We start from the raw sequence: 26724 nt of genomic DNA on the forward strand, positions 1-26724 counted from the left end.
GACCAGTGGATTACAAAGAGAAGGTGAAGGTGCGACGCTATTCTTGGTCCCGGTTCAAAAGAAAAAAAGATATACCAATCGATTTAATATTGTAGTTTTCAAATAAAGTTTTTTTTTTAAAACTATAACTTTTGTTAAAATTGAAGGGTTAGAATAAAAAAAATAATATTAATAAGCATAAATCCGTTGCTGTTTGCCGTTATGCATTAAACAAAAAACGATGATATTAAGTAAAATAAGTCGTGCGGCATAGTAAATGCCGCCAATGGCTTAGCACATACATATTGTCATAACTATTCATAAGCCGGAAATAGGACTTAAATTATTGAACGAGTTATATATCATGTTGCTTTTAAAATTTTAATAGTTTCTTTTTTGGCTTTTCTATTATCGTATTACTTAAAATTTAATCGAAAATGACGTATTAGTATGAATAAACAAACACATATCTATTTATTTAAAACCGGGAATAATCAAAAACCTAATAATAACGAACACGCGGTGTACATTTGGGAAAAAATGCGAACTTGTTAAATATTATTTTGATCGATATCGCCGTACTAATTTCACGTGATAATCTATACTACTGTTATAACTGTAATGGCCGTAATGATAATTATTATAATTTAAAAAAACAAAACCTGTTGTTGTACAGTTGTCGTAGAGAAGCGCATGCGCTCATCAGAATAAATAGTTCGCTTCTAGAACATCGTGGTTTTGACGTAGGTACACCTATGCTATAATATAACATTATTATCATAACAATAATTATACACGGGGTTTATTATTTACACACACACACACACACATATATACAATTTATAACCGTAAGGAAGGTAATATTATGTACCTTCTCAGAGAAGTGTAAAATTTATATTTTACATATTATTATACTTATGTGCACGTGGGCTCTACGCTGTCTACGCGCGGTCTAGAAGCCAATACGCGTTATTATGTCACCTTTTATCTGCGGGCCGCGATTAAGACGAGTTTTCGTTTCTCTTTCCTCTTTCAATTGCTAAATAATATATCACTATTATTATTACTATTATTACAGTGTATTACTGTTCTCCTTATCTCCGCCGCCACGCCTCGTCGTCCGCCGACGCATCGTCCGCACTGCACATAGTGATATACTAATATAATATGATATGCGCGCCAAAGCTGCTGCTGTTGCTGCTGTTGTCGTCGTCGTCGTCGACACACGACTGCCGGCCGACATTACCAGCGGAACGAAAAGCGCGAGTCTGCAGTCCGTCCGTCCGTTCGTTGGCGATAACGACTCAAACTCGATACAAAATCATAGTGTGTGATATTGATTTGAGTTCCATTCCGCGGTTTTTCTTATCGTTTTTATATATTTTTATATTATCATTTTTTTTTTTTTTTCTTAATTGTTGTTATCATTTAATTTTCGACTTTTTACTCTTACCGTCGCGATGTACGCCGTACCCGTATCATAACAACTATCCGTGCGATTTTCCACGTAAACCCTCTACAGGATCTTATCTTCCGGGGTCGGACTCGCCACCGCATCGACGCGCTCCTCACCGTTGTGTAAATCACAAACTGCGTTAGTGTCGGGGGCGATGGTCTGGCCGAACCCGTACACAATAAAATGATCGGTAGATGGTTCGTCGGGTTCGCCGTGTTCGTGGGCTACCTGTGTCTGGGCGCATTCGTGTTCTACCGAATCGAGCGCAAGGAAGAGGAGAAAAGGCATTACTTGGAGATTTTGGAACGGCTCGAGCTCAAAGGTGAGACGTACGTGTGTATTGTACTGTTTATGGTGTACACGAGACTTGCACGTGCTAGTCAGGAGTTTTGAACAAATTTTTCCGTGAGATGTTTAGGACTTAACGCCAAAATCGCACATGCAGGCCTCTGTGGTATAGTAACCGTATATATACGATATGATAGTCGGCATTTTTGCAACGATGTGTACGTATTAAGAATTTAAGGCGGGTAGGTGTAGATCATAACAATATTCCCAAAACATTGATTTAAAACAAACTCTTACAGCAGGCATACGTATAGCGTATATACAACCCTCCACGTTCATCGAAAGGCCAAGATAATTGAATTTTCAAATGATGTTTAACCATAAAGTGCAGCACAGTACTATTTCGATAACATATAACATATTTTTTTTTACCTCTCTAGTTTTTCAACGAACCCTGTGTGAAAAATACTAGTAACTAGGTACATAAAATATTATTATACATTTTAAATAGTGATAATATTTATTAATTATGATAAAATTTGTGTAAGTTAGTTTCCATATCTAATCGCAGTCTTAGTTTAGTTAGTAAAACTTAAAAATAACAATAAATATCTATATTTAATAAAATTGAACGTATTTGTATCCTTCCACAATCTGGATTCGATGTAATACAGTTATAGCTGTAACAATAATACTTTGACCAGTTAACTGCATTGAAATTTAATTTTAATCTAAAGTTCATAACTTAATATTCATTATTAAAATTATTAAATATAAAATTTATAATTTTATATATATTGCAGAGTTTTCACACATACAATATTACTTATAATATTTAATCAGATTAACAATAATTTTTGCCTGTGCATTTTATATTTATTTTTTGTTGATAAAAATAATACCAGACATGCAAACATTTTATCATTGATTAAATGAATTACCACGGTTTAAAAAATGTTTTCGATTTTCGAGCTAATCACGTAGGTATTAATTGCGTTAAGGGGATTTTCTAAAACGCGGAGTTTAATAGATGAAAATCTAATTACATTAGTATTTGCACTGATAATTACCTGTTGATGAAAAGGTTTAAATATTATAGGTTGAAAATAAAAAATTAGTTTTAAGTAAATTCGTAGAAACTAAAATATAAGTAAATGAAAACTAATTCTACAATTTAAACTGTCGCTTAATATTTTGAGTAGAATAAAAAAATCTCGACTTCAAAAAAAAAAATATTTCGAATATCTCAAATGAGTTAAATGCGAATAAGGGCGCTGTTTTTTTTTAGAAATGGGAGAGTTTTGATTTAAATCCCACCCTTTTGTTAAATATGCCCCCTTCCCCAGAATCATATATCACTCTTATCAAAAATAATGACAATATATTTTTATTATCAAGAAATATTAATTGTATAATAAATATACCAATATTTTCTCTGCTAAAAACCATATTTTGCACGTACAAAACGTATGTACACGTCTTGCCAATGATTTTCAACTGACTACTCATAAATATATTATAATATGATACTATTAACTGTTAATCCGACCAATATTATTCGTCCGACCGATCGAGTAAATTGTATTATGAATGCAATGCAATTTACGGAAAAATTGTATGTATGTTTAACCTGTTGATTCACCACGTGTATTTACTATATAAACGCAATTGGTAAATTCCTATAAGACTCACTCGTTTTCCTGTCAGTATCTACTATGGTTTTGTCTTTCTGAAAACTCAATTCATAATTTTTTATTTGCCAAGAATTATTAGTGAATAATTAAGTATGATAAACATCAATGCTCGTTTGCGACCAAACGGATATAATGTTGTTTATATTATACATACCTATAATATTCTATGACGATGTACGTCAATAAATTTAACCTATTGTATACATTAGTATTACATAATATAGTATTTAATATTTATCGTTAATACACTAAAATCAATTTTAATACAAAATCATATACATGATATACGTAAATCGCTGCAATTTACTTCATAATTCAAGTAAGTTGTAAGTAGGTAGGGCAGCTGTAATTTTAATTTAGAATAATCGGTTAACATTATCGTATATTCATTTACCAGTATACCATATAATAATATACATTGTGAAGTGTTATTGACGTTAGATGTAAATATCACAAATCGGTTAATAACATACGTAAAATAAGTTTAGGTACCTACATTTGTTTTAACTTTTAAGTACGATAATAATATAATGTTAGCCATTAGACCAGTGCACCATTTATTATTTTTGTAGCGTTTTAACAATGTGTCTACTCACAGTTTTTAATATTTTTAAGAAATCCAGTTAAATTGTCAAACGGCTGACGCGCACAAAAACACAATTATTATATTATATTTGTTGCGGGTAGAACTCGTTTGTAAACATTTTCAACTCGTTTTCATGTCTGAGCAATGTACTATACATTATATTATACACGTATTTATTAAACTGTACGATGGTGACGAGTTGGAAATCAAGTCAATTAGGTACGCGCACAACCGCACAACTCTTCAGTGCTACAGTGTACGTCCCCGCGTTTTATATGGACATAAAATATTAATTATTATTGTGTGTGCTGTATACTGGGTGATTTTTTTATCAGTTAACACTCATTATCCGACAAGTATCTACTAAAGTTTTTAAAAATATCTTTTTGCATAATTAACAGAATCATGACAAATGAACGTATTCTTGAGAGAAAATTTTATTCTTGAAGTGTTTTATTTATTTAATCTAGAACGTGATGTTTAGTTATATACATACAAGAAAACTGCTTACTTAATACTCTAATGTTCTTTAGAGAATTTCTAAGTTAAATATCGAAGTAGTAAATTAAATATTAGTTATAACTGTTTTAAGGTATTCAAAGTCTAGATAACAAGAGTGGAGTGGCATAGTGGTACATCTAAAAAAATGTTGGTCTTCTACTACGCTAATAGAATAAACTTTAATTAAAAAAAAAATCTAAATTATATTGTTAGTTATAATTAGTATAAGCTGCTGTCTGCTCATTTAAAATTCGATTTTTTAACATGAAAATTTTCAAAAAAATATTTTCCCATGGAATGTATAATTAAAAAATGTACATTGTCATTTTAATAAGTAAAAAGATGAGATAAGATAAAATTAGTAAACATATTTATTGGTAAAACTTGGTAAAAAATCATCAAAATGTTTTTCAAAAGTTTTTGGATGCAACCGATAGAACTGAAAACAAATTCACAAACATAGGTTACATTCACATATATTTAACTTGATTTTTCTTGGGATCTAACCAAATCTTAAAATGTTTTCACTTTGACGTGTAATAGTTAAATAATATTAATTTCTTTAACAATAGTATATCTATTACCTAGCGCTATAGTGGCTGTGTGCGTTTGTGGTTACACTTTTAATTGTTACAATATTGCTCTGATAACATGAATTTTTTACATAATAATTGACTCACTGATAAAATGATTAAATTCACCAAAACCCATTTTGTTTGTTGATTGACAAATGTTTACTTGTGTTACCTGTTCAATTTATTTTATCGTCAGAAAATTTTAAAATTCAAATGTATCTTCAATATATTATGAAAAATTATTGTTGCGATATTATTTTTAATATTATTATTATTGCTTATTAGTTATTAATATTATTACTCAGATGTTATGTAAAAACTATATTCGTTTTTTTTTTTTTTTTATAATTTTTATTGTTTGGTTGTAAACACACTGTCGTCAAATGCCCTCAATATAAACGACGACCGCAATGTACAAGAAACTAATAGCGAGTTTGAAAGAAATACGACAGTCGCCATTTATTATAAAAACTAAGAAATTATAAATGTTTTCAAGAATTATGTATTTTTTACTAATTTATTTGGTATTTAGATGATACTTACTATTCATCTAAATTATTTGCAATAGCATAATAATAATAATTATAACTATATTATAATTCATCTTCGAATGGACGAATTACCATTTTCAAACATACTCGTCTCGACAAAGGAGTAATAATAACATTGTAAATATTTCATAATCATCGTGTAAACATTATATTATAATATGCGTTTATAACATTTTATATTATATTTTATATGTTATGCAAGATAGAATTTTTTTTCTACAAATTACGTGTCTAATCTCTCGACTGTTCACCATCAGCGCTAGCGTTCAGTACAATATCATCTCAATACAAGAAAATTTGGACTTTAAATTGATAATAATAGCAACGATCTATCTATACTCTATGTATATAGAATAATATACAATGTCATAATGATTTTAATAGGTATTATTCGTGTTAAAATATCGACCGTTGATAAAGTATGCTGCATTTACTTAGTAAATCTATACAGAGTGATTCACTTGACATTTTCACTTCCCCTTGTATATGCCAATAATTCATTTTATTAAAACTTTGATTTTAGGAATTATTAAGAATAGGTAGGTACTTAAAGATTTTCTATACTTTCTTATATTTTGATTTTTATACTGTTAAAGGAACGTCCCATGGTAATACAAAAGTTTTCCTATAAATTGTTAAGTACATGGTTTTTTTGAAAATATTAATCAATTTAAATTAAAAATTAATTACTATAATATTTTAAAACTATTATATTCTTCTTTATTTTAAACAATAATATAGAACAATATTATGGACTTTTATCTTTAGTACATAAAGTTCATAATTAAAATGCACTCTTTTAAATTTAAATTGATATTTACATCAGCATTTTTATAAAAATTATCTAATGACAGTATAAAAGACCGGTAATCGTTTAATAAAAATAACTTGTTATTGTATAAAATCATTTGAAAATATAAAGAAAAAAATTGGGGGGAGGGCGAGTACTTAGTGAACTATTTTGAACTATTTTAATATATAAGAATATAATAATGTGTAATTTTATTAAGTTATACAAATTATTATGATGAAAAAGACATTTTTGTATAGTTTTAATTTTATATAGAAATATATTTTTAAGATAAAAAATAGGATTTATAAAACAATAGCACCTATATAATAAGTTGGTAGAGATGATCATTAAAACTACTGAAATTTATAGGTTAGATTACATAATATTGTTTGCTATTTATCAGCCTTTAACTGAATACTATACATTATAGGAGTTTTAAATATTTTTAAAACAATATTAAAATTATTAAATCAAACAAATATAATATTATAATATAATGTATATATCCAAATAATAGATTAAAAAAATATGTACCTATTAATATATTGCTATTATCGCTTATGGTTTGAAAATGTGTAATCTTTATTATTACTATTATTATTATTTGGGTACATAATATAAGCTCTCGTCATATTTTTCAAATAGTTATTTTGTTACACTAGCACTTATGTTAACACAATATTATAATTTATCAGTTATTACTTTTTATACATAATAATATTATTTATCACTTACGTTTATTTCATATGTATCATAGTATATTATATTGGACGAGTCTCGGAGTCCAAGTCAAACTTGATAGTTCATAATAGTATAGTCATTATAAAATTGTACCAACATATCGATAACTGATTTACACGAAATGTATAAATGATGGTTTCAAAGATATAATATGGATATTGGATACGCACAATGTAATAAACATATTATTCGTTGTAAAATACATTTCATTGAAGCAAATTATTATTATTATTATTATTATTATTATTATTATTATTATTGTGCGCGCGCATTTGATTTATCATTTTCGTTGTATTACACAATGTTACGATAAAAAGTAAAAAAAAAAAAATAAAAAAAATACTGAGTATAATAAATTCTGATTTGTTTTTTTACTATAACATACATTTTCACTTAATAATTACAAGGTAGAAAAAAGAAATTTCAAACACTACGAAGAATAATTTAAATACTGTAGTATGCCGTTAGCATATACAAATACAAAAAACTTTTAACATATATTAATGTAATATGGATTTAAAAATAATTCCGTAATGTTAAAATTCTAGTATAATATAATTTTTAGTAAATACTACGTAATACACCTTCTAAATACAAGTAATAACGTGAAAAATATTTGAGGCTTACTAATATAATATTAAGTACATATACAATATAATAATAATAGTAATATATCGCATATAATTTAAGAAATCGAACGCCGTTTTATAACTCATAGCAAGTTCTCGAATAAAACATTCAATTTTATTAATTTATCGCATCCTGGTTGATACAATTTCGAATATTATGAGTTCACGATGGTTCTAGCTGACGATACGTAATTCATTAAGTCGCAGTCGAATTAGTACATACGAACGCCGTACGATCGTATTTTAATTCAAGTTCTCGGTTTTAAATTAATATGTATGCACATGTCGATAAATTAAAAAAAATTAACTTAATGTCATTTCGATTTTAATGCATCGTGCTAACATACAAAATTAATAATAATAAAAAAAAAAAAAAAACGATAAACACTATGTCTTTGAATCCTTTGTCGTTTGTCTTGTAAGAGGGTATTTGGTTCGCCGTTATTATCGGTGGTCCGGTCGTCGCACGAGGAGTAGTGAAAATAAAATATAATAATATTCGCTTAAAAAACCGTTAAGTCTCGCGTTTATTATCGGGCGACGTTCGCATATTATTATAACACTGCATACGTAATGTATACCCGTGACGGCAAATTGTTTTTTCCCGAATTATAATTTTTCACCGTATATACATTTTTAACATAAGTATAGTATTATTATCGTAACAGATAAATTGGAAAGTATATAAGACCTTATGCGAGAAGTCGGTTTCACAACCCGCGGGGCCCGGGTGTATATCACATGTATATTGTATACTATAATATTATAACATTTTTATGATATACTATAAGTATACTATGTTATATATTTAATAATATAATAAATACTGTCTATAATACAATAAAAAAAAGAAAAAAAAACCAAAATCCCAAGGCGAATACGGTTATTATTGTAATTTCTTTTTTTGCGAGATATATTGAAACCCTATTAAAAATTTTGATAATGATATTGTGATATAATAATATACCTAATATTTATCATTGTTGGCGGCCGGCTGAAATGTTATACCTAGGGATTCAGTTCAAGGACGACGCTTAAACGACATTTTGTAACAAATCACCGTAAATCGTACTACAAATACACAAATGTTTTAAATAATAATAATAATAATAATGCAATGTCACGTACTTGTTGATACGTTTCGCGTTTCGGATAGCCCAAATTTTCCGCTAAAACGACACCTTGCAGCGATCTCACTGTGGAACATATCCAGAGCCGCCAACTCAGAGCTGTAGTAAGGTCCATTATTGCTCCTAACCTGATTTTATATACCTACGCTCATATTTTTTTTTCATATAATCATATAATACAAGGAGATTTATCTTCTCGATTTTTCCTTAAACAATCAATTAATTAAAATTGTAAGTTTTAAAATTTTTAATACTTAATAAGAATTATTTTTTCAAATACTTAGATTAAGAGTATCCTGTGATTTCAAATTAAATTTTTACCAATGCGATCATCCTTCTTCATGTAAATTTATTAAGGAAATTACTTTTTCAAAAGTGTTGTTATACCTTTATCGAAACTTAATCGAGTAGCTTTTTAATTATTTAACTTTGGGTAAGGAATCCGTGATAATAGATTGGAAATTTGATGATATTATGAAAAGGATATGGGAGTGATGATGATTTGAAAAGTATAGTGATTGTTAACTTATATTATTGTATTTATATTTTTTAATTAGTAAAAATATTCTGAATATAATAAGTACCAACTAGATAAATTATTATATTATAATACATTTTATATTATTTTAAAATCTTTTTTTAAGAAATATCATCTTTGTATAGTAAATACATTTCAACAACTCATGCATAGATTACTCGTTCGAATTTCGATAAAGATACATCAGCATTTCTCTTAAATAACTCCATGTTAACCATTTTTAGTAAAACGATTTTGTTTGGATACTAACATGCTTGATGAATCACCCTGTAATATATCATGGTACATCCATTATCGTGACGATATGATTACGTTACAGAAAATTATATATTAAACGGCTGCAGACTTTCGAGTAGTACTATACGTTTTTATCACTTCCGCACTCGATACAATGTAATAAAATATGACATATTATTATAATCATATTATACAAATATACAATAGTTGGTTACTCGTATTTATATAATAATGATTGTAATAACAAAAATATTTTATTGAAATTAAGATGTTTTAAGCATTTTGACTATGACTTTTGATAATAATCGTGTAATACATTTGATAATTTTATTAATTGCCAAAAATTGGTTCGCCCGCAAGATGATGTACTTATAAATAGTGAAAATTTGAAATACTGGACACTTAATTTTTAAAATTTTACCATTGAGAAGTATTTTATTTAAATCGTTCAGTTTGTATCTGTTCAAGATAAATTTTGCTTATTGCGTTACTCTGCAATATTTCGATACCGAACACATCGACCTTTGTACGCGATAAGCTCGTTGAACTCTAACGTCGGATTCTTCCCTTCTTGTCTATGCTATGCGAAATCGACGTATGTCCAGCAGTGGACGTAAGATAAGTCCAGTTGAGTTCTCTCTCGCGCGACCGTCGTATGAGACGTCGCCGTTGTCGCGTGTGTGTGGCGTTCAGTGTTGTCGTTATTGGACGTTTTTGTGTCGTTGTGCTGGATACTAGTGAGCTTAGGTTCTGACCCTTGGGTCGTGACGCTATTGTGCAAAATCTTTCTTGTCACGCGTGTGTATCTGTTAAAATATATTATTCTTGATTTTATTTGTTCTCTTCGACCGACGTTTACTCTTCTTCGGCGGTTGATGACGATATCGTGTTGAAAAACAAAACCCTTTCCTCATTTCTAAGAACAGGGCTGTCGGACGTCCGTATTATATTATTATATGTATAATATTGGTCGAAACATACGCGTAACTGTGATAGTGAAATAGGTCGTCAACGTAATATTTTTAAACACGCGAATTCGGAGGTTAAGAATCCGACACCTATATACATCATTATTTTATAATCAGCCCCAGTGGTCAAACTTTCCATGACCCAGGCGTTGGTAAAACGGACGACCGGACGATATCGTTATTTACGTTATGTGATATCTGTAATAACTATCACATTAAAAAAATAGTATTTATTTATTTATTATATATACGTGTTTCACATTAGTTATTATTATATTATTTTCTTATTTGGGCGCCCATCTTAGTATTTTTTTTATTATTTATATTGCATTTTATACAACTGTTTATAACATTATATCATTATATAGTTGTAGCACAACGGTGCATTGAAAAGTTGAGCGTATATTGTATAATAATTTTGGTTACCTGTCCTTTACTGGTATTGTCAATTATTATTGAGATGGTGTCTGGGTAGTATTTTTATTATATTATTTTATCACCATTTAAGGCCAACCGCCATCTCTGTAGGGGCCTTGTGGTACAGTAGCTATTTTTAATTGTCTGTTATTACACATATAGAGGTATACGTAATGGAAGGTTTCACTAATATATATATATATATACTATATACACATGGTGTCTCAACGAATTTTCCTCGTATATTATATATATATATTATATGATGTATACAATTAATTCTAATATTATTTATTAAGTGAATATTTTATCTGCCTGATGCTTAAGATTTAAGACTCGTATATCTAACCATACACGTTAGACACATAAAACTAAAAAAAATATTTAAGTAAATCTAAAAAGTACTTTGTTTTATTACAGAACTACTAGCAAAACATTATGCACAAGTAAACGCCCATGTGCGCAAGCAATTTGTCCAACAACTGAACGCGTACTGTAACAAAACGGTGTTAGACGAAGGACCAGACAACGAAGAAGTACACCAATACCAATGGACGTACTACAACGCTTTCTTTTTCGCGCTGACCACGCTAAGCACGATCGGTAAGTGTTTCGAAAATAAATGCCCACAATGAATTTTCAAGTTTTTAAACGTCCCTATTAATGATATGTAATTTTTTACTTAATATTTTTAACATCGTATAATACAATATAATAATACAATGGCATAAATTAAAAATACGTTTTAACTTTAAAGTATTTGTTTAAAATATTTTTTAACGTTAACGTGGAATCGTTATCAGAGATTTCGTTATAACTGAAATATACCAGATGATTTTTTAGTATTTAAAAAGACTTAAAAATATAGTTAACAAAATATTTTGAGAAATCAAATATATTTTTAGTTTCGTATTTGAAAGCAATATTTATTTTAGTCAATACTCTTATTGTACCCTTGAGGTACAGATTGTGTATATAACAATAAAGGAAAAAAAAATAAAAAAAATATTTGAAAGCAAAATAGTACTTAAAGTATTTCGACATAAAAAAATCAAATTTCTGCAAGTAGATAACTATATATATTTAAAGTTTATATGAGTTGGTAGTACGTCATGAATAGATAAACATCATAAAATGTTGATCAAATATTCTACTCATCTAAACTTTAAATACTCTTAGCTTATAACACGCTCGTTCAAAATTTGATTTTAATGTTATGAAGTACCTACTATGCAAAACATAATTCTGCTTTAAAACAAAGAATAAAAAGTGTATTTTTTTTTCAAAAATTATACTTTTAAATAATGATAGCGTTCTTGGATAAAATAATCATACAGTTTTATAATGATGTCGATAGTCTGTTAGATAAAAATAGGTAATTAAAAGAGATAATATAAGAGATAAATTATTGTAATCATTATAAAATGATACGATTTTTAATTCGAAATTTCTCAACTTTTATTGGAAAAAACGAGTTCATGTATGGGAGAGATTTGGTCATCCCCTGAACAATGAAACCAATAGCGAGTCACGTGTATATACAGCATATATAAAATACGCATAGCATGTCATACATAACAATGACCTTCAAAAATAGTAAAAATGACGTAAAATGTTTATACATAAAATATAAATTATGTTTTAGCGCCCCATCGAGTATTTCATTAATAATAGTGTTGTCTCTATGTACAAAGTTTTGACCACAATTTATACATACAAGTAGTTACATAATATACATAACACCAGCGTGCAAAACGCCGCCTCATTGCGTACCGATTTTCGGTTTTTTACGATCATTGTTTAACCCGGACACACACGCATGCAATTACACATACGCTGCATCTTAATCACCGTAGTTTAAGGTAAACTAAAACGATTTATCTCAGTTTATATCATAATTATATAAATTAGCGTAATTTACTTATTATATAAGCGTATCTACGTAATGAGTGTAATTATAGGTACGTGTATTCACCGTTTAATATCGTATTATGACACTATAATAAGTGCCTAGCTACAATATTACGTGCACTGAAAATTGGCAAAGATCTGTACTATAGTTAATAAAAAAATGAGTAGGACCTGTTTCTTAAAAACACGCATAGTACGTATACCGTGATCGAAAAGTCTAATATTCAGTTAACATAGTTCTTGTAATAAACGGTTATGTACACGGTTTATGCAAAACATTTTATCAATTCAATATTTTTCAAGTTTCGATCTCCATACTATTTTTTTTCTTTTTTCTTTAACTATTAGTTATTGTAACAACTATAATTATATTTGACATGTCGTGATGTGTTAAATACTATAAGTAGTGGTGATGAGGATACCACAACCTCAATCGCATATGTCACTACTTTTATAACTAGTATGCTCTCCAATCACACTTGAATAAAATAAAATACATATATTATCCATGTATGTAATATTATCTATAAACTAAACGCTAATGCATATTTTATAATCTGACAAAATAGAACTCGCCTAATGTTTCACAAGTCTTGTTGTTACGATGTTACGAAAACACTTAATGTATTGTATAAAATGTCTTACTACTTATAAAATTGTGTACAATTGTTACGTATGGCCTATGATTTTATTTTTTAAAATATAAGTGATTGACGATAAAATGGGCTCTGCTGTTGGATTTCAATAATATACCGACTGCTCCAGATTTAGTAATAAATGCACGTTTAGTTGTAAGAAATCGTCATGCAAATGATTTGGACAAAATTAAGAAAGGATATAATATTAATTAAATAAAATATGTAAAAAAAAGATCGTCATACTCTCTAGTCAGATTGTAACACTGTTAAATAATACTATTAACTATGATTATGTCGTATATTATAATATTTATTATAGGTTATGGAAATTTACATCCAACTTCCTGTACCGGACGTATATTAGTGTTGGTGTACTCGCTAATCGGCATCCCCCTCAACGGTATCGTGTTGACGCAACTAGGAAGCTTTTTCGAGTCCAGAGTGAGTATATTATACAATATAATGATTTAAAGTGTTGTACCTATTTGTAGTAAAGCGGAAAATCCTATCTAAAGTTGTTATAGCAAAAAAAAAAAAAAAAATTAACCTTTTTGATTTGTCGCGAAAAATTATAAGTTTGAAATTTTGTTCCACCCAGTTTTTTACGGAATTTACAATACCTAATGCATAGACCCACCCACGGCGCGCAAATAATCGAGAATACGCAGTGTTGCGTACACGGTCAAAAAACAATGCGTGATTTAAAAATAACAAACAATTGTTGACGTTGTGGCTCATTGCGAAAACTATATGACACGCATTTTGTGGTCGACCCGTTGGACCGGATATCAATTTCCTGTGCCAAAAATGAGCGTGAAAGATCGCGGCCGGATCGATTACCGCGGCGACACCATCGCGATACTTGCTAGGTATACTATTAAATTGGCATTTATTGCACCGATTCAATACTATTGCACGGTCGACGCGTTCAATTACACGGTGGTCGCGCACACACCCGCGGCATAATAATTATTGTTGTCCCCATGTGCGTTCACTTCGAGTGCTGCGTAGGTAAAATATTATGTTTAAATAATATAGTACATTATCTATGGTAAATGTTTATACGGTCATAATATTAAATATCGTATAATTGTTTGGCATTGTAAAGCGTCCGAACTCTTAAAGCGGTGGAAAAAAAAACGGCGATTGATTAATCATTTTAATAACGAATTTTTCTCGTTCAATAATAGTTACCTTTAGTGTTCGAAATTATACCTACCCATGTATTAGAATAAAAAAAAAAAAAAAAAAAAATCGACGTCAAAATTAAGTGCGAGATAAACCGATGAGCGTGTACAGTGTACATATAGTAGCGCGCAAGTAATAAGTTAAATAATATATAAACATCATAAACTTATATACGTCAACGAGGCTATAATAATGATAGAAATATAGTTAACGTTTTATTTTATTAGTTTCGCCAATATTGGCACGCCTATATATGCATATATTAAAAAAAAAATTTTAAGATGTCCAACGGAAGTTTGTCGTGTTGATTGTTTAATTTATAATGGTGTTATATTGTTTTACGATCGTCGACTCTTTGGTTGATATCGCATATTATTTTCAAACTAATATTTATTTTTTCGATGATGTTACTCAAGATAAAATTCTGTACGTGCATATCGTGCACGTGAAGAGTCATATTAGTTAGTATTATTATTAAAAGATATAGGCTGTAGGTATACTCATATTAAAACAAATAATAATTTTCTAACAATTGAAGACGCGTTATACATATATTATGATTTGCTTCTGTCCATAAAGTTATATAAATATTATATCAAATGTTTACTATACGTATAGTTCGTCGTATTTCTATTATACCGTAATATAGTTTCTATAATGGTCAGATTTAATGTTTGAGTACAACGATCTATACGAAATTTTGTATAGATCAACGAATATTAAACTGAAATCAAAATGAAAAACGAAAAACGACAAATTGTTTTTGATTATGCCTAGGTGACTAAGATACACAAAATATAGTCTGTCGTATGAAGTTGTAGGATAATTATTAAGATGGCGTGTGAAACTTCTAGAATAATATTGAGTAATTAAACAATGGAAACGTAATTAGGTTAGTTCACTGTACTAACTATGCCTTTTTCATGAATAAGTAAGTCATAACACAAAATAGTTAAAAAAAAAAAAAAATGTATAAGAATTATAAAATGAAAAAGTCAATAGTTTTTTACTGCTAAACGATATAAAATAATATTAGTAGTGAAAAAAGCATTCCGATTGAAATATAATGTATTAAAGGTTTTATTTATTTTATCGTTACGCATAAATAATAATCGAAATTTACTCACGATCATTTTTGAATTTTTTTTCCCAAAAAAACTCCACAGATTCTCCGAGCTCATTACAGTTACAAGACGCAGAGGATGATGGGACCCCAGCTGAGCCTCATCTTGGATATAGTTACGTACTTGATTCCCGGTATAATTGTTTTCATCTTTATCCCGTCTGGAATTATATCCTATTTTGAAGATTGGACGTTTGACGAGAGTGTATACTTCACTTTTGTCACATTGACCACCATCGGCTACGGAGATTATGTTGCCGGTATGGTATTCTATTCAATAGTAATTAGTGAAAGTTAATAAAAATCTTGATGAAATAAAAAATCAGAATATACATATATATTCTAATATATATTTCAACGAAAAAACAATTAATTAATTATATAACTATTTAAATATAAATATAAAAAAATATAAGATATTTTCAAAAATAACTACCTAAAATGTTGTATAATAATTTTTTACTCCTGTAAACTTAATTTTTTATACGATGAGGGTAGTAAAAATTATAATTTCTCGTGCATTTTAAATTATATCTAAACATTAAAATCTTTCATTTATAACTATTAATTAATATAAATTTTTAATGAAATATACGTAATTACTATAAAATTATCTTCAGTGTCATTTTCTTTCTATAAGTTATGTATGTATCTATGCATAAAATAGTTTAATATTAAACGCATTAATATACACAGTATTAAAAAAAAATGCATAATTATGTATTTGAAATGAATTTAATATTTATGTATAAAATATATATAATAAAATTTTGGCTTGTTTTGTATCGTAAATAATTGAACTAGGACATTTGTATATTATGCTCATAAAAATTATATATATAAAAAAAGCCATTTAAAGAGTTTATTAGCATTTATTAATTTTAAAACTTTTTGAACACTCCGCATAACAAACGTACCCAGTTATAACCGGATGACGATTGCGTAACCGCGTGTTTCAGGGCAGACCGTCAACACAAATATATGGTACGATGCGTATAAAGTGTTCCTAGTGTTTTGGATTATGTTCGGTCTGGGATACCTGTTCATGATACTTAGTTTCATATCGAGGGCGATGAGATCCAAGACGCTCGAGCACCTATTCTTGGAACGGCTTAAGCAAACCCACACGAAAATCTGGCATCAGTTTACAAAGGACGTCGTGTATATAAGACGTGTGCTCAACGAGTCGTACCTGCTGAAGTTTAAAGTTCGTTTAGTTATTTGTATATATTATGTGAGATAGTTAAACAAAAAATTACTATTATCATTATGAACTATGATTTTAAAATTTTAAAATTATACACTTAACAAAACCAACATTCAATATTTAATTCATATAAATTTGAAACAACAGGTTTATTAGTTTACTTTTTCGATCTTAATTATTAAAATTATAATATGATTGGTTAATTGATATTTTGATTTTTATCAAAAAAAGTAAATATAGACATATAAAATAGATGAATATCCTGCTATAGCTAAAAAATTTAAAATTCAAGACTTTCGATTAAAATTTGTAAAATATCTCTAAAGCATGCTCTAAAGTTGTCTAAAGAGTCTAAAGAATACATACGGTAAAGTATTCAAAATGCCATGTTGAAAAAAAAATATCACAAGCAGTGATTTTCTATTAAAATATATATAAAAAGGACTGTTTCAATGTTTTTAACTGTTTTATTGGTTTTTGTTTTAACTAGAACTTTAACTTTCTAGTCCAGAAAAATACAACGTTACTGTGCCATTTTTTAAAAATATTTAATATTTATATCGTGACACTCTCTAGTCTGAAGAATATTGTGCGTTAACTTAAATTTTAATTTTATCATTTGTACGTAATATATAAATATATGTTTTTTAAAATATAAATCCGCAGGGTGATCTATTTAACTGATTGTAGTAATTTCTTAAATATATTTTTAAAAAAAGTATTTTTTACAGTGTTTTATTTTAGATATTAAACTAAACTAGTTTATATTGAATTTTACTATTCAAATTATACTTATTGTTTTTATAGTTGTAAACACAGTAATATATTTTTATATATTTATAATATGTTATATTTTTAATTATTAGCTCCTTTATTAATTTAATGTAAAGATCTAATACCTTCAAATTTCACTTTTTTCGTCTAAAGTTTAATTAATTTAATTTAAATGTTTAAAAAATTATCAATAATATATTATACAAAATTAAAACGATGGAAAGTTTTAATTTAAAAAAATATTAAACCTGAAAAACTATTAGGGAAAAAAAATTATGAATACATAATTATAGTTATGTTATTCGTAAATACTTCGAATTTTATGACTATAGTGTATTAATAAGCGTTTATGTAAACGCAAAGTGTGTTGTAGCTTAATAATGTATCACTTTGCATACTAACAAACTAAAAGTACATTTCATTAATCCTCTACTTTTGGATTTTGAACTTCTAACCACGTATACATTTTGTTTGAATTTGTTTTGACAGCTTCCAGAAATTGCTCGACGTTCATACAAAAATTATACAGTTGTATTTAATATCAGGGGGCTGTAGAAACTTTTCTCCAGTCTCCGGAAATCAAAAGCTGTAATTATATGTATTTATTTTTAATTTCATAATTTAGAACGCTATTATTTAATTTAATTTGTTTAATAGTTTACACATTTTTTTAACGGGTTTCTTCAGTCCTCCATTCCGATGTTTAAGTCCTGTGAGTACGTCGAATTGGTTCTAGAAATAATCAAACACTTTTAAATAAAAATCGTATTAAAATATAATAATAATAATAATAATAAAAAAAAAAATACAAATAAAATTTTTGATTTCTCTGACGAATCTTAAACTTACAATGTATATGAGTGGTTAGAAAACCCGAATTCCAAAAAGGGAGAGGATATCAATGAAATGTACGTCAACAGTTTCGCTCAACTACATCACAATAACAATCTAGTACAACAATTATAACAACGTGTGCACTCGTTAAATGTGTTCCGTTTAGCCGGTGTACAAGAAAGAGGTGTTATCGCGCGACCAACCACTTAGACGGAGCCGAAGCGCACCGAACCTGACCGAGTGGCCGATTCTGTGCAAAACGCCAGCAAAGGTACCGTTAGTGCGTCGGACGTCTGACGACGAGGACGAGGAGACGGTGCGCCGGCGGTTCGAGAAGCATCGGATGAAGCGTCGGCGGGCCCTGTCCCAGAACAAGATGCGGTCGCTGCTCCGTCGCACTAAGGCTACGTCTGAGATAGATTTGGCGCACATCGACAAGGATGCCACGTTCGGCGCTGACATAGCGTCCTACGAGATCCTTTCCCGAGTGGTCGACGCCCTAGAGACGGCCGTGCCTAACCAGCAGAGCGATCACCAGCACCAGTCATCGCAGCACGTCCATCACCATCTGCATCAGGACGTCGCAAATTCGGTGAGTGTATATCGTACCGGGGGGACGAATGATTATGCGTTATCGAGGAGAGGAGAGAAGAGGTAATTCGTTACTGTCGTTTCCGAAAACGCTTCCTATCGATACTACGGAAGTCCGTAATGAACGGTTCTTACCGTTTTCGGTATCTAGATCAGACAAACTCCTCGGAAATAATCCGCCTTTACAGGCTAATATATTTTTATGTGCCAGAGTAAACGCTTCGTGTAACCGATTGTTCATCGTTCATCCGATTTTGATACCGAATAGTTCACTTGCAGGGAAGAGGAAAATATTTTAAATCCGTTTCACGAACAAAGTCACTTTTTCACGTTTAAACTGTCATTGAAATTAAACATTGAGTGCAAGAGCGACGAAGAATATTTATTTAATTTTCATACTTGTTACATCATCAATCCTAGCTAGAAAAATAGAGAAAAATCTTTAGAATCTTTAAGTCATTTTTTCTAAAATATATCGTTTTTTCTTACTACTAGAACAAGGGAAAAGCGTTATCGTTCTCCGAGGGCGTGCAAGGGTTCTCGTCCGAGGATATTATAGCCGGTGAAAAAAATGAGTGGACAGTCGGCGGCGATATGCTGAACAGGGAAAACGCGTTCGCGCCTAAACATAGAAATTCGTATTTCGAGTACGACACGTGGGGTGGAGCTGACAATCAAAATTTCAAAAAGTAAGTGAATTGTTACTATTATTGTATAACTATTATTATTACTGTTTATACGCGTTTGACTGCGGTAGTCGATAACTGAAGTTTACTGAAAATTAATGATTTCACGATTGACATTGTCGATTGTCACTACAATAACAATGAACTTTATCTACCAGAATGTTGTCAGTATGGTTTTTATATGTCGTGACTTCAAATTTTAAACGTTACTATCACTGCTGGTAATCGAAATACGATTTGGACGAAACTTGCTCATTAACTCTAATGGTTTTCTTGTAAAGGTAACATAACATACAACAACAACAATATCGATGATTATTTGTTCGGAGAAATTTAAAAAATATATTTTACATCCACATACTTTGTTGTATTATTATAAAAAAATCTTTTTAGCGCACTTTTTCTTTCGTATTAAACAGCGTGATCTTTTTTAATAATAGACAATATTGAAGTTTGAATAGGTACAAATAGTAGCTAAAATAAAATGATGCACTGCCTCCTGTACAGGTAATCTATAAAAGTTCAAGCGAGAATTTTCAGGTTGAGTATTTTTGATTTCTGCATGAATCGGAAAACGGAATCGAAATCATCAAAGTCTCGTTATGACTTATAGTCGATAAGGATAAATTCGAATTTATGTTTTTCACGTAACAGAAAAACAAAACGTAAAACTGAACACTGAACAGTTGAAAAATTCACAAAACGTAAAACATCATCACAGAAACGTTCACAATACGTAAAAGATAAATGAAATACGAAAAATCGAAACCACAACCACGTACTATAATTTGAAAAATAAACGATCATAAAATCATGTTTTATATTAAATTAATTATGTTAATGAAAAACGATAACGATAATAATGATTTGGTGTGTATTTTATTTTTATTATCGCCTGCAGTAACGTTCGGTAAGGTCGACGACAGTAGTTGCCAGTTGGCTCTGCATACATCACGATGAACGTATATACGAATAGTTATTGACCGTAATTATTATTGTTTGCAGACAAAGACTCGGCGAGTCGGTATCTGTTGGGAAGAAAAAAAAATGTACTCGCCTCGCTGTAAGAGGTCACTGAATAATATTTACGTGAAAGTTCAATTTTTTTTTCCTAATCCTTTAAACGATTGTAATCTTCCGCTCTGAAATTCTTTTGCATACATTATGCGATACCCATTAAATTCTATACAACCGCAGCCGTCTGACGTACGGCCTTCGGTTTCAAACGACTTAACATCTCCGATGACCTTACGATTTTGTCGGATGCGAATATCCGAACAAATCACGCGTCCGTTGTCCGCTTTGTATTATTGTTATTGTTATTAAATTAGAAACTCAATACTTTCGTGCTTTGACGACTTCCCGGTTACGCGCGATGTATAATAACGCGATATCACGACATTAAATTGAAACATTGTTATAGACTTTTACTTACAGTACGAATACTATTTTAGACGCGTAATTATTGTGGTTCGATGGACGTTTTGAAAAAATTGTACCCCCTCCGGTGTACCTATACATCCATACAGCAGTGCATATTTAACTATTACGCTACGAGGATGAACAATATTATTCCTCTGAAACATCGCCTCGCCGACATGCAATAAATAATAAATTTATCACGATATTTCCGAAAAACAAAACGTGATAACATTATAATGATATACGCATGCCCGCCCTTGGTGTTGGTGAGTTGCGCCCCAGTCCCAAAATAACGTACGAGTTGCGGCCCGGGTTTATAAAGGGTGCGTACGAATCGCGGCCATACAATAATGTATATATATATTACATATATACATATGTGGCAGTGGGATGTAAGATTATTTGAAGCAATTGCTTCATGTTTGAAATATCCATATATTTCAGTAGCCAAGTCCGGGTGGGTGTATAATTATTGTAAGATCTCGACATAAATATCATGACAAATATTATAATTAATATAATTTAATACAATAATATACTAATAGGCTACCAAGTCACTGTGCCGACATGCGCGTGTTGTATAAATAGTTATTTTAGTTCTGTTTTATCAAATCTAACAAAAGATAGCAAATTTTTAAGTTTAGTTTAAGTATAAATGTATACGACTAATATATTCATTTAAATTTAAAATGTTATTGATAATATAATATAATGATAATTGATAATAATACAATCTTATATAAATATAATATTAAAATGTACATTTTTTTAGAATAGTAATTTGTGTTAAATTGTTAATTATTTTAAGCTTTAGTAAAACATTATCAATTATAAACATTAAAGATTGTTGTAAGGAATTTCATTATTTTTATTTATTTATAATCTAAATTTTAAAATGTGTATGAAAAATTCAGTTCTCATTGAGGTGGTCAGGCAGTATCAGTTCTCAAGTGGTCCGCGGGCGCAACAGTAGCAAAAGGTTGAGAATGTATTATATAAAAATATAACTTCCGAAATCATACCTGTGAATCTTTCATTAGTTATGTATAAATAACTTAGGTAATGATAATAACTCAGGCCTGCAATGCCTATGCCTAAATATTACCGGGCCGCAATTCACCTCAGCCCCCCCTGCGGCAGTGCGTACGTCTGAACCAAGTTTGCGATGCGAGCGACATTTTGTCAGCGCTTTTGCATTTTGGCTGGGGCCAAAACAAACCACGCATTTTGACTCGTTCGCGCGTAAAAGCGGTTTGCAATCGCGTTCGTCGGGCCACGGCCCATGCGCCTACCCGCAGATCCACTGACGCCGTTCGCTTTTCACGTTCAACGAGTACGCGAAACACAGTGGCGCCGAAAACGCCCGCGTGCGAAGCTGTCGCTCGCATGTCGGCAGGCCGCGTTCGCTTCTGTCCAGCAACATCGCGCCCATGGCTGGCCGACCAGTTGGCCGACGGGCGCGGAGCGGCGAACGCGAACCAGGGACGACGACCCCGAGACAGCGACTGTCGCTGAGCAACCACGGTTACGGGCATGGTCCACGTCAACGGGGCATGGCGGCGAACCGCCGGACCGCGCCGCGTCCGTATCAGCACACCCGCCGGTCGCACGGCCTCAAGTGGTGCAGACGCGCGAGCGTTCGGCACGTCGGCGCCCGAACACCCGCGACACGGCGCCTCCATCGAATCCGACGGTGCTCCGCTTACCACACACCATCGCTCTGGCCGTTCCTGATGACAGTTAGCGGATCGCTGGTTGCGTTCGTCAGGGCGACGGGCGAGACCGGCGCCACCCCCGGCAACCGGACGAGGACGTGCACAGGCGGCGGGTTCTGGCTCATACGTCACGCACGACGCGTCTGCCGCTCCTTCGCTGTTCTGGCCAGCCGCGCCGGAGTCCGCAGATCGTGGCAACTCGTGTGAGCAGTCCCACCTGTCGTCCCACGTCACGGCGGTCAGCACGACGACGGCGCCGGCCACGGACGCCGGTACCGCAATGCCGGTAACTATTATTATAATATTGTAATGTCGATCATATTATTCGATCTATTTGTTCGCGATTTGTCCGTTTCGTTTGCGACGTTCGCAGCGCGTACAAACAGGGGCGTATTTAACGATTTTCCACACCTATGCCGAATTGAGTTCGCTGTCACTGCAGTCCTAAAAATAAACGACTTTTACACTATTGCTAAACATCTTTGAATAAATTAATTTTCTCAATAATACGCGATTATATTTCTATTCGAGTTGAGTTTAAGATAAAAATGTTCCAGTTCAAATAATTATAATAGCTGTTACCGCATTTGCTTTTATAGAGTTAAAATGTGTACAAGAAAAACTTTATAAAATCAATAGTTTACGCGTACGTAAAAACTATCAACTAACTCAATATTGTAAACGGATAAATCTTAAAATAATTATTGAATTGTCAAATAAACGTAATAATATTATTGTAGTATTCATTGTGAATTCGCATCGATCACAATCTTTATAAAGCGAATATATTTGTAACGTATTATACATTTATAAATATTCCATTCTATAGAAAGATAAGATAAGCTAAAATAAAGCATAATCGTCGTCGTCATCGACGAATTCTTGGGAAAAAAATAAAATAAATATTACTTCAGTAAAAATAAATGAACACAAAATCCAGATGTGCCGTCAGAATAGTCTCATAAAATTTAAAAAATTAAATTAATTAATTAATTAATAATTAAATACATTCGAAAACATAAAACGACATAATTATATCTCTGTATACTTTATATACTTTGTATGCAGCATATTATCTGCTTATGAGTTAGAAATATCGTAATTATCATCAGCCGTCGCTTTTGTGTGGTATAGGTAAAAATATAGCTAATACGAATATTACATAGTGAAGTAAAATAAACATACTACAATACCTATTAATTTTTTTTATTTTTAATGAGTTACGTTAAATTGTTATCAAATGATATCCATTCGTAAATTCAAAATAAAAATTTCATTATAAATTTCTAGATTGATTTTCAAAAAAAAAAAAAAAAAAATGCAATTTTCATTTAAATAGTCTTATTCAAATGCATAATCTATGATTGCAATGACATAACCGTAAGATAATAACAATTATTATAATTAATATTCTAAAAAAAATATTATTACCATCGCTGACATCAGTTTAATAATAATTGATAACGTACTTATTATTAAAGTTAATAATATGATTTATGATAATACGAGTACATCGTAGAAAAAAAAAAGTCGATGCGTAGGTGAATACGACATTAGACATACGTAATACGCATTATACATATTATCATTCGACTAAACTGATAATAAGTCGTTTTCTCAGGACATTAAGACACGAATATATAATTTTGTTCTCGTAACCCATTAGACATATTAATTTATTTTCGTCGTACGTGTACCGACCAAATATAATATTTATTTGATACGTATTTTAATACACGCACAGTCTACAAGACTGGGCTTGACTAGACTTTAGACTTAAAATTTGTATAATATTTATTTTTAAGTTTTTAAAATCCAAGAACTTAGTTTATGAATTTCAGATCCTATTTGGCTGTTGCATCACACTGATAGTGAAATATTCGATATAATATCATATTACGGTGCTATAGTTACTAAACAAACGAGCATATCAGCTAGATGATACTGGGAATGAAATGTTCTCCGTGATCAGAATAGATAATAATAAAGTAATAAATAATATTGAACGGTATAATAAAATTTGACTTTATCCAGTTTATATCGTTTTCTCCAAGTCTGGGGAACGTGCGCAATGGCAGTAAAAATAAAACTAGTTAACACGCCTGTTTTTTTAGTTATAGTTAGGTGCAGACTTTAGGCGTAGATAATAAGCTAACTGTACTGATTTCTAACTATAAAAAAAAATAGTGACAATAGCCGTGCCAAAAAATACGAATGAATCGCATACTAAACAAAAATTTCTCAGTGTACACGATGTTATTAAGTAGTTAATCATTGTTATTCTAATAAATTACAACGATACCAGATAAGATATTATTTATAATAATACGCAAAATTAAAATATGGTACCGAAATATTGTAGGATAACAAAACAAATAAAATCGTTATCGTTTGTTTAAATATCTAATTTTGTCAACATTTTAAATTCAAATGTTCATAAAAGAAAAAATAGTATAGTTATTATTTTAAAATTTTGTTAATGACTTATTAGGAAACTTTTTAAATTTTCAAGCTTTTTGACTGGGCATAAAATTTTATTTTTTTTGAATTTTTTTATAAATATTTATATATATACATATAAACGAATATTAAAAATACCTACAAATCGCTTAAAATTAATCTAAATATTGTGGAAATTTCGTTGAATATAAAAAAAATAATTTGAATAACAGTAGATTATTTTAAATCCTTACGATTAATACTTGTCAAATTACTATGATAAAACACAAATCGTTTGAGAACAAAACAAATCATTATTTTACGGGTGAATATACAACTACATCGAGATTTATTTAATTGTTTATCCCGTAAATGGTCAGGTTATATTAGTTAGGTGGAAATATCGAAAATAATTTTTGTCGTTATCATTATCTCATCAGGTTCACGATCAGTCCGCGGCTGCAACGACCACGAGGAGATCTAGGAAGAAACGCGCTAGAAGATTCTCGATAAGGCCGACGGTGGGGTCAGCAGAACATAACGGCGGCGCTCGGTGTTGGACAACGACGTCCGGGACCAACAACACCGTGTATGGCACTACCGATGACACCGACCACCTTAAGGAAAGAGGAGCTATAGTGGAACCGGGTGCAGGTTTTATAGGAGCTGGCGGAGGAGAAGTCCGGCTCAACATCGAAGACTGACAGCAAACATCACCCACCCACCCATCGACGATAATACTATAACAATTATTGTTTCACGGTTGGAAGTATGCATCGATCGCTATTGATCAATCATCGTCCACTGCCGTCGATCAAAAAAAAAAAAAAATAAAATAAAATAAAGAAAAATAAATATATACAAATTACACGCAACGTTTATGTATATAATATATTCATAATAATTATTATACGTTTTTACTACACTATTAATTATTATTATAATTTATTGAAAAACCGATTTCTCGATTACAACACACGACGTAATGATATTATTTTGTTACCGTCGTGTTATTTATTTTACTTAACTATGTATACAATGTGATATGTTATCCAACCAACACACGCGACGCGTATGATACTATTAAAAACAAAATTTTAAAAGTTTATAAAA

General features: G+C 30.6%; 1 protein-coding gene across 1 annotated transcript; it reads left to right on the forward strand.

Annotated features, from left to right (window-relative positions):
• Nucleotides 1-1172: 1172 nt before the first annotated feature.
• LOC112604049 (open rectifier potassium channel protein 1) lies at nucleotides 1173-26724 on the forward strand. Its single transcript, XM_025352915.1, has 10 exons — nucleotides 1173-1757; nucleotides 11504-11686; nucleotides 13952-14073; nucleotides 15987-16203; nucleotides 16903-17150; nucleotides 18925-19350; nucleotides 19845-20038; nucleotides 22782-22981; nucleotides 23226-23458; nucleotides 26052-26724. Exons 1-10 carry the CDS (start codon nucleotides 1619-1621, stop codon nucleotides 26313-26315), a joined length of 2226 nt encoding a protein of 741 aa, XP_025208700.1. The 5' UTR covers nucleotides 1173-1618; the 3' UTR covers nucleotides 26316-26724.

The sequence above is a fragment of the Melanaphis sacchari genome, unplaced genomic scaffold (genome assembly GCF_002803265.2).
Source record: "Melanaphis sacchari strain LSU unplaced genomic scaffold, SCAv2.0 Contig118_pilon_pilon, whole genome shotgun sequence".
Classification (NCBI taxonomy): Eukaryota; Metazoa; Arthropoda; class Insecta; order Hemiptera; family Aphididae; genus Melanaphis; species Melanaphis sacchari.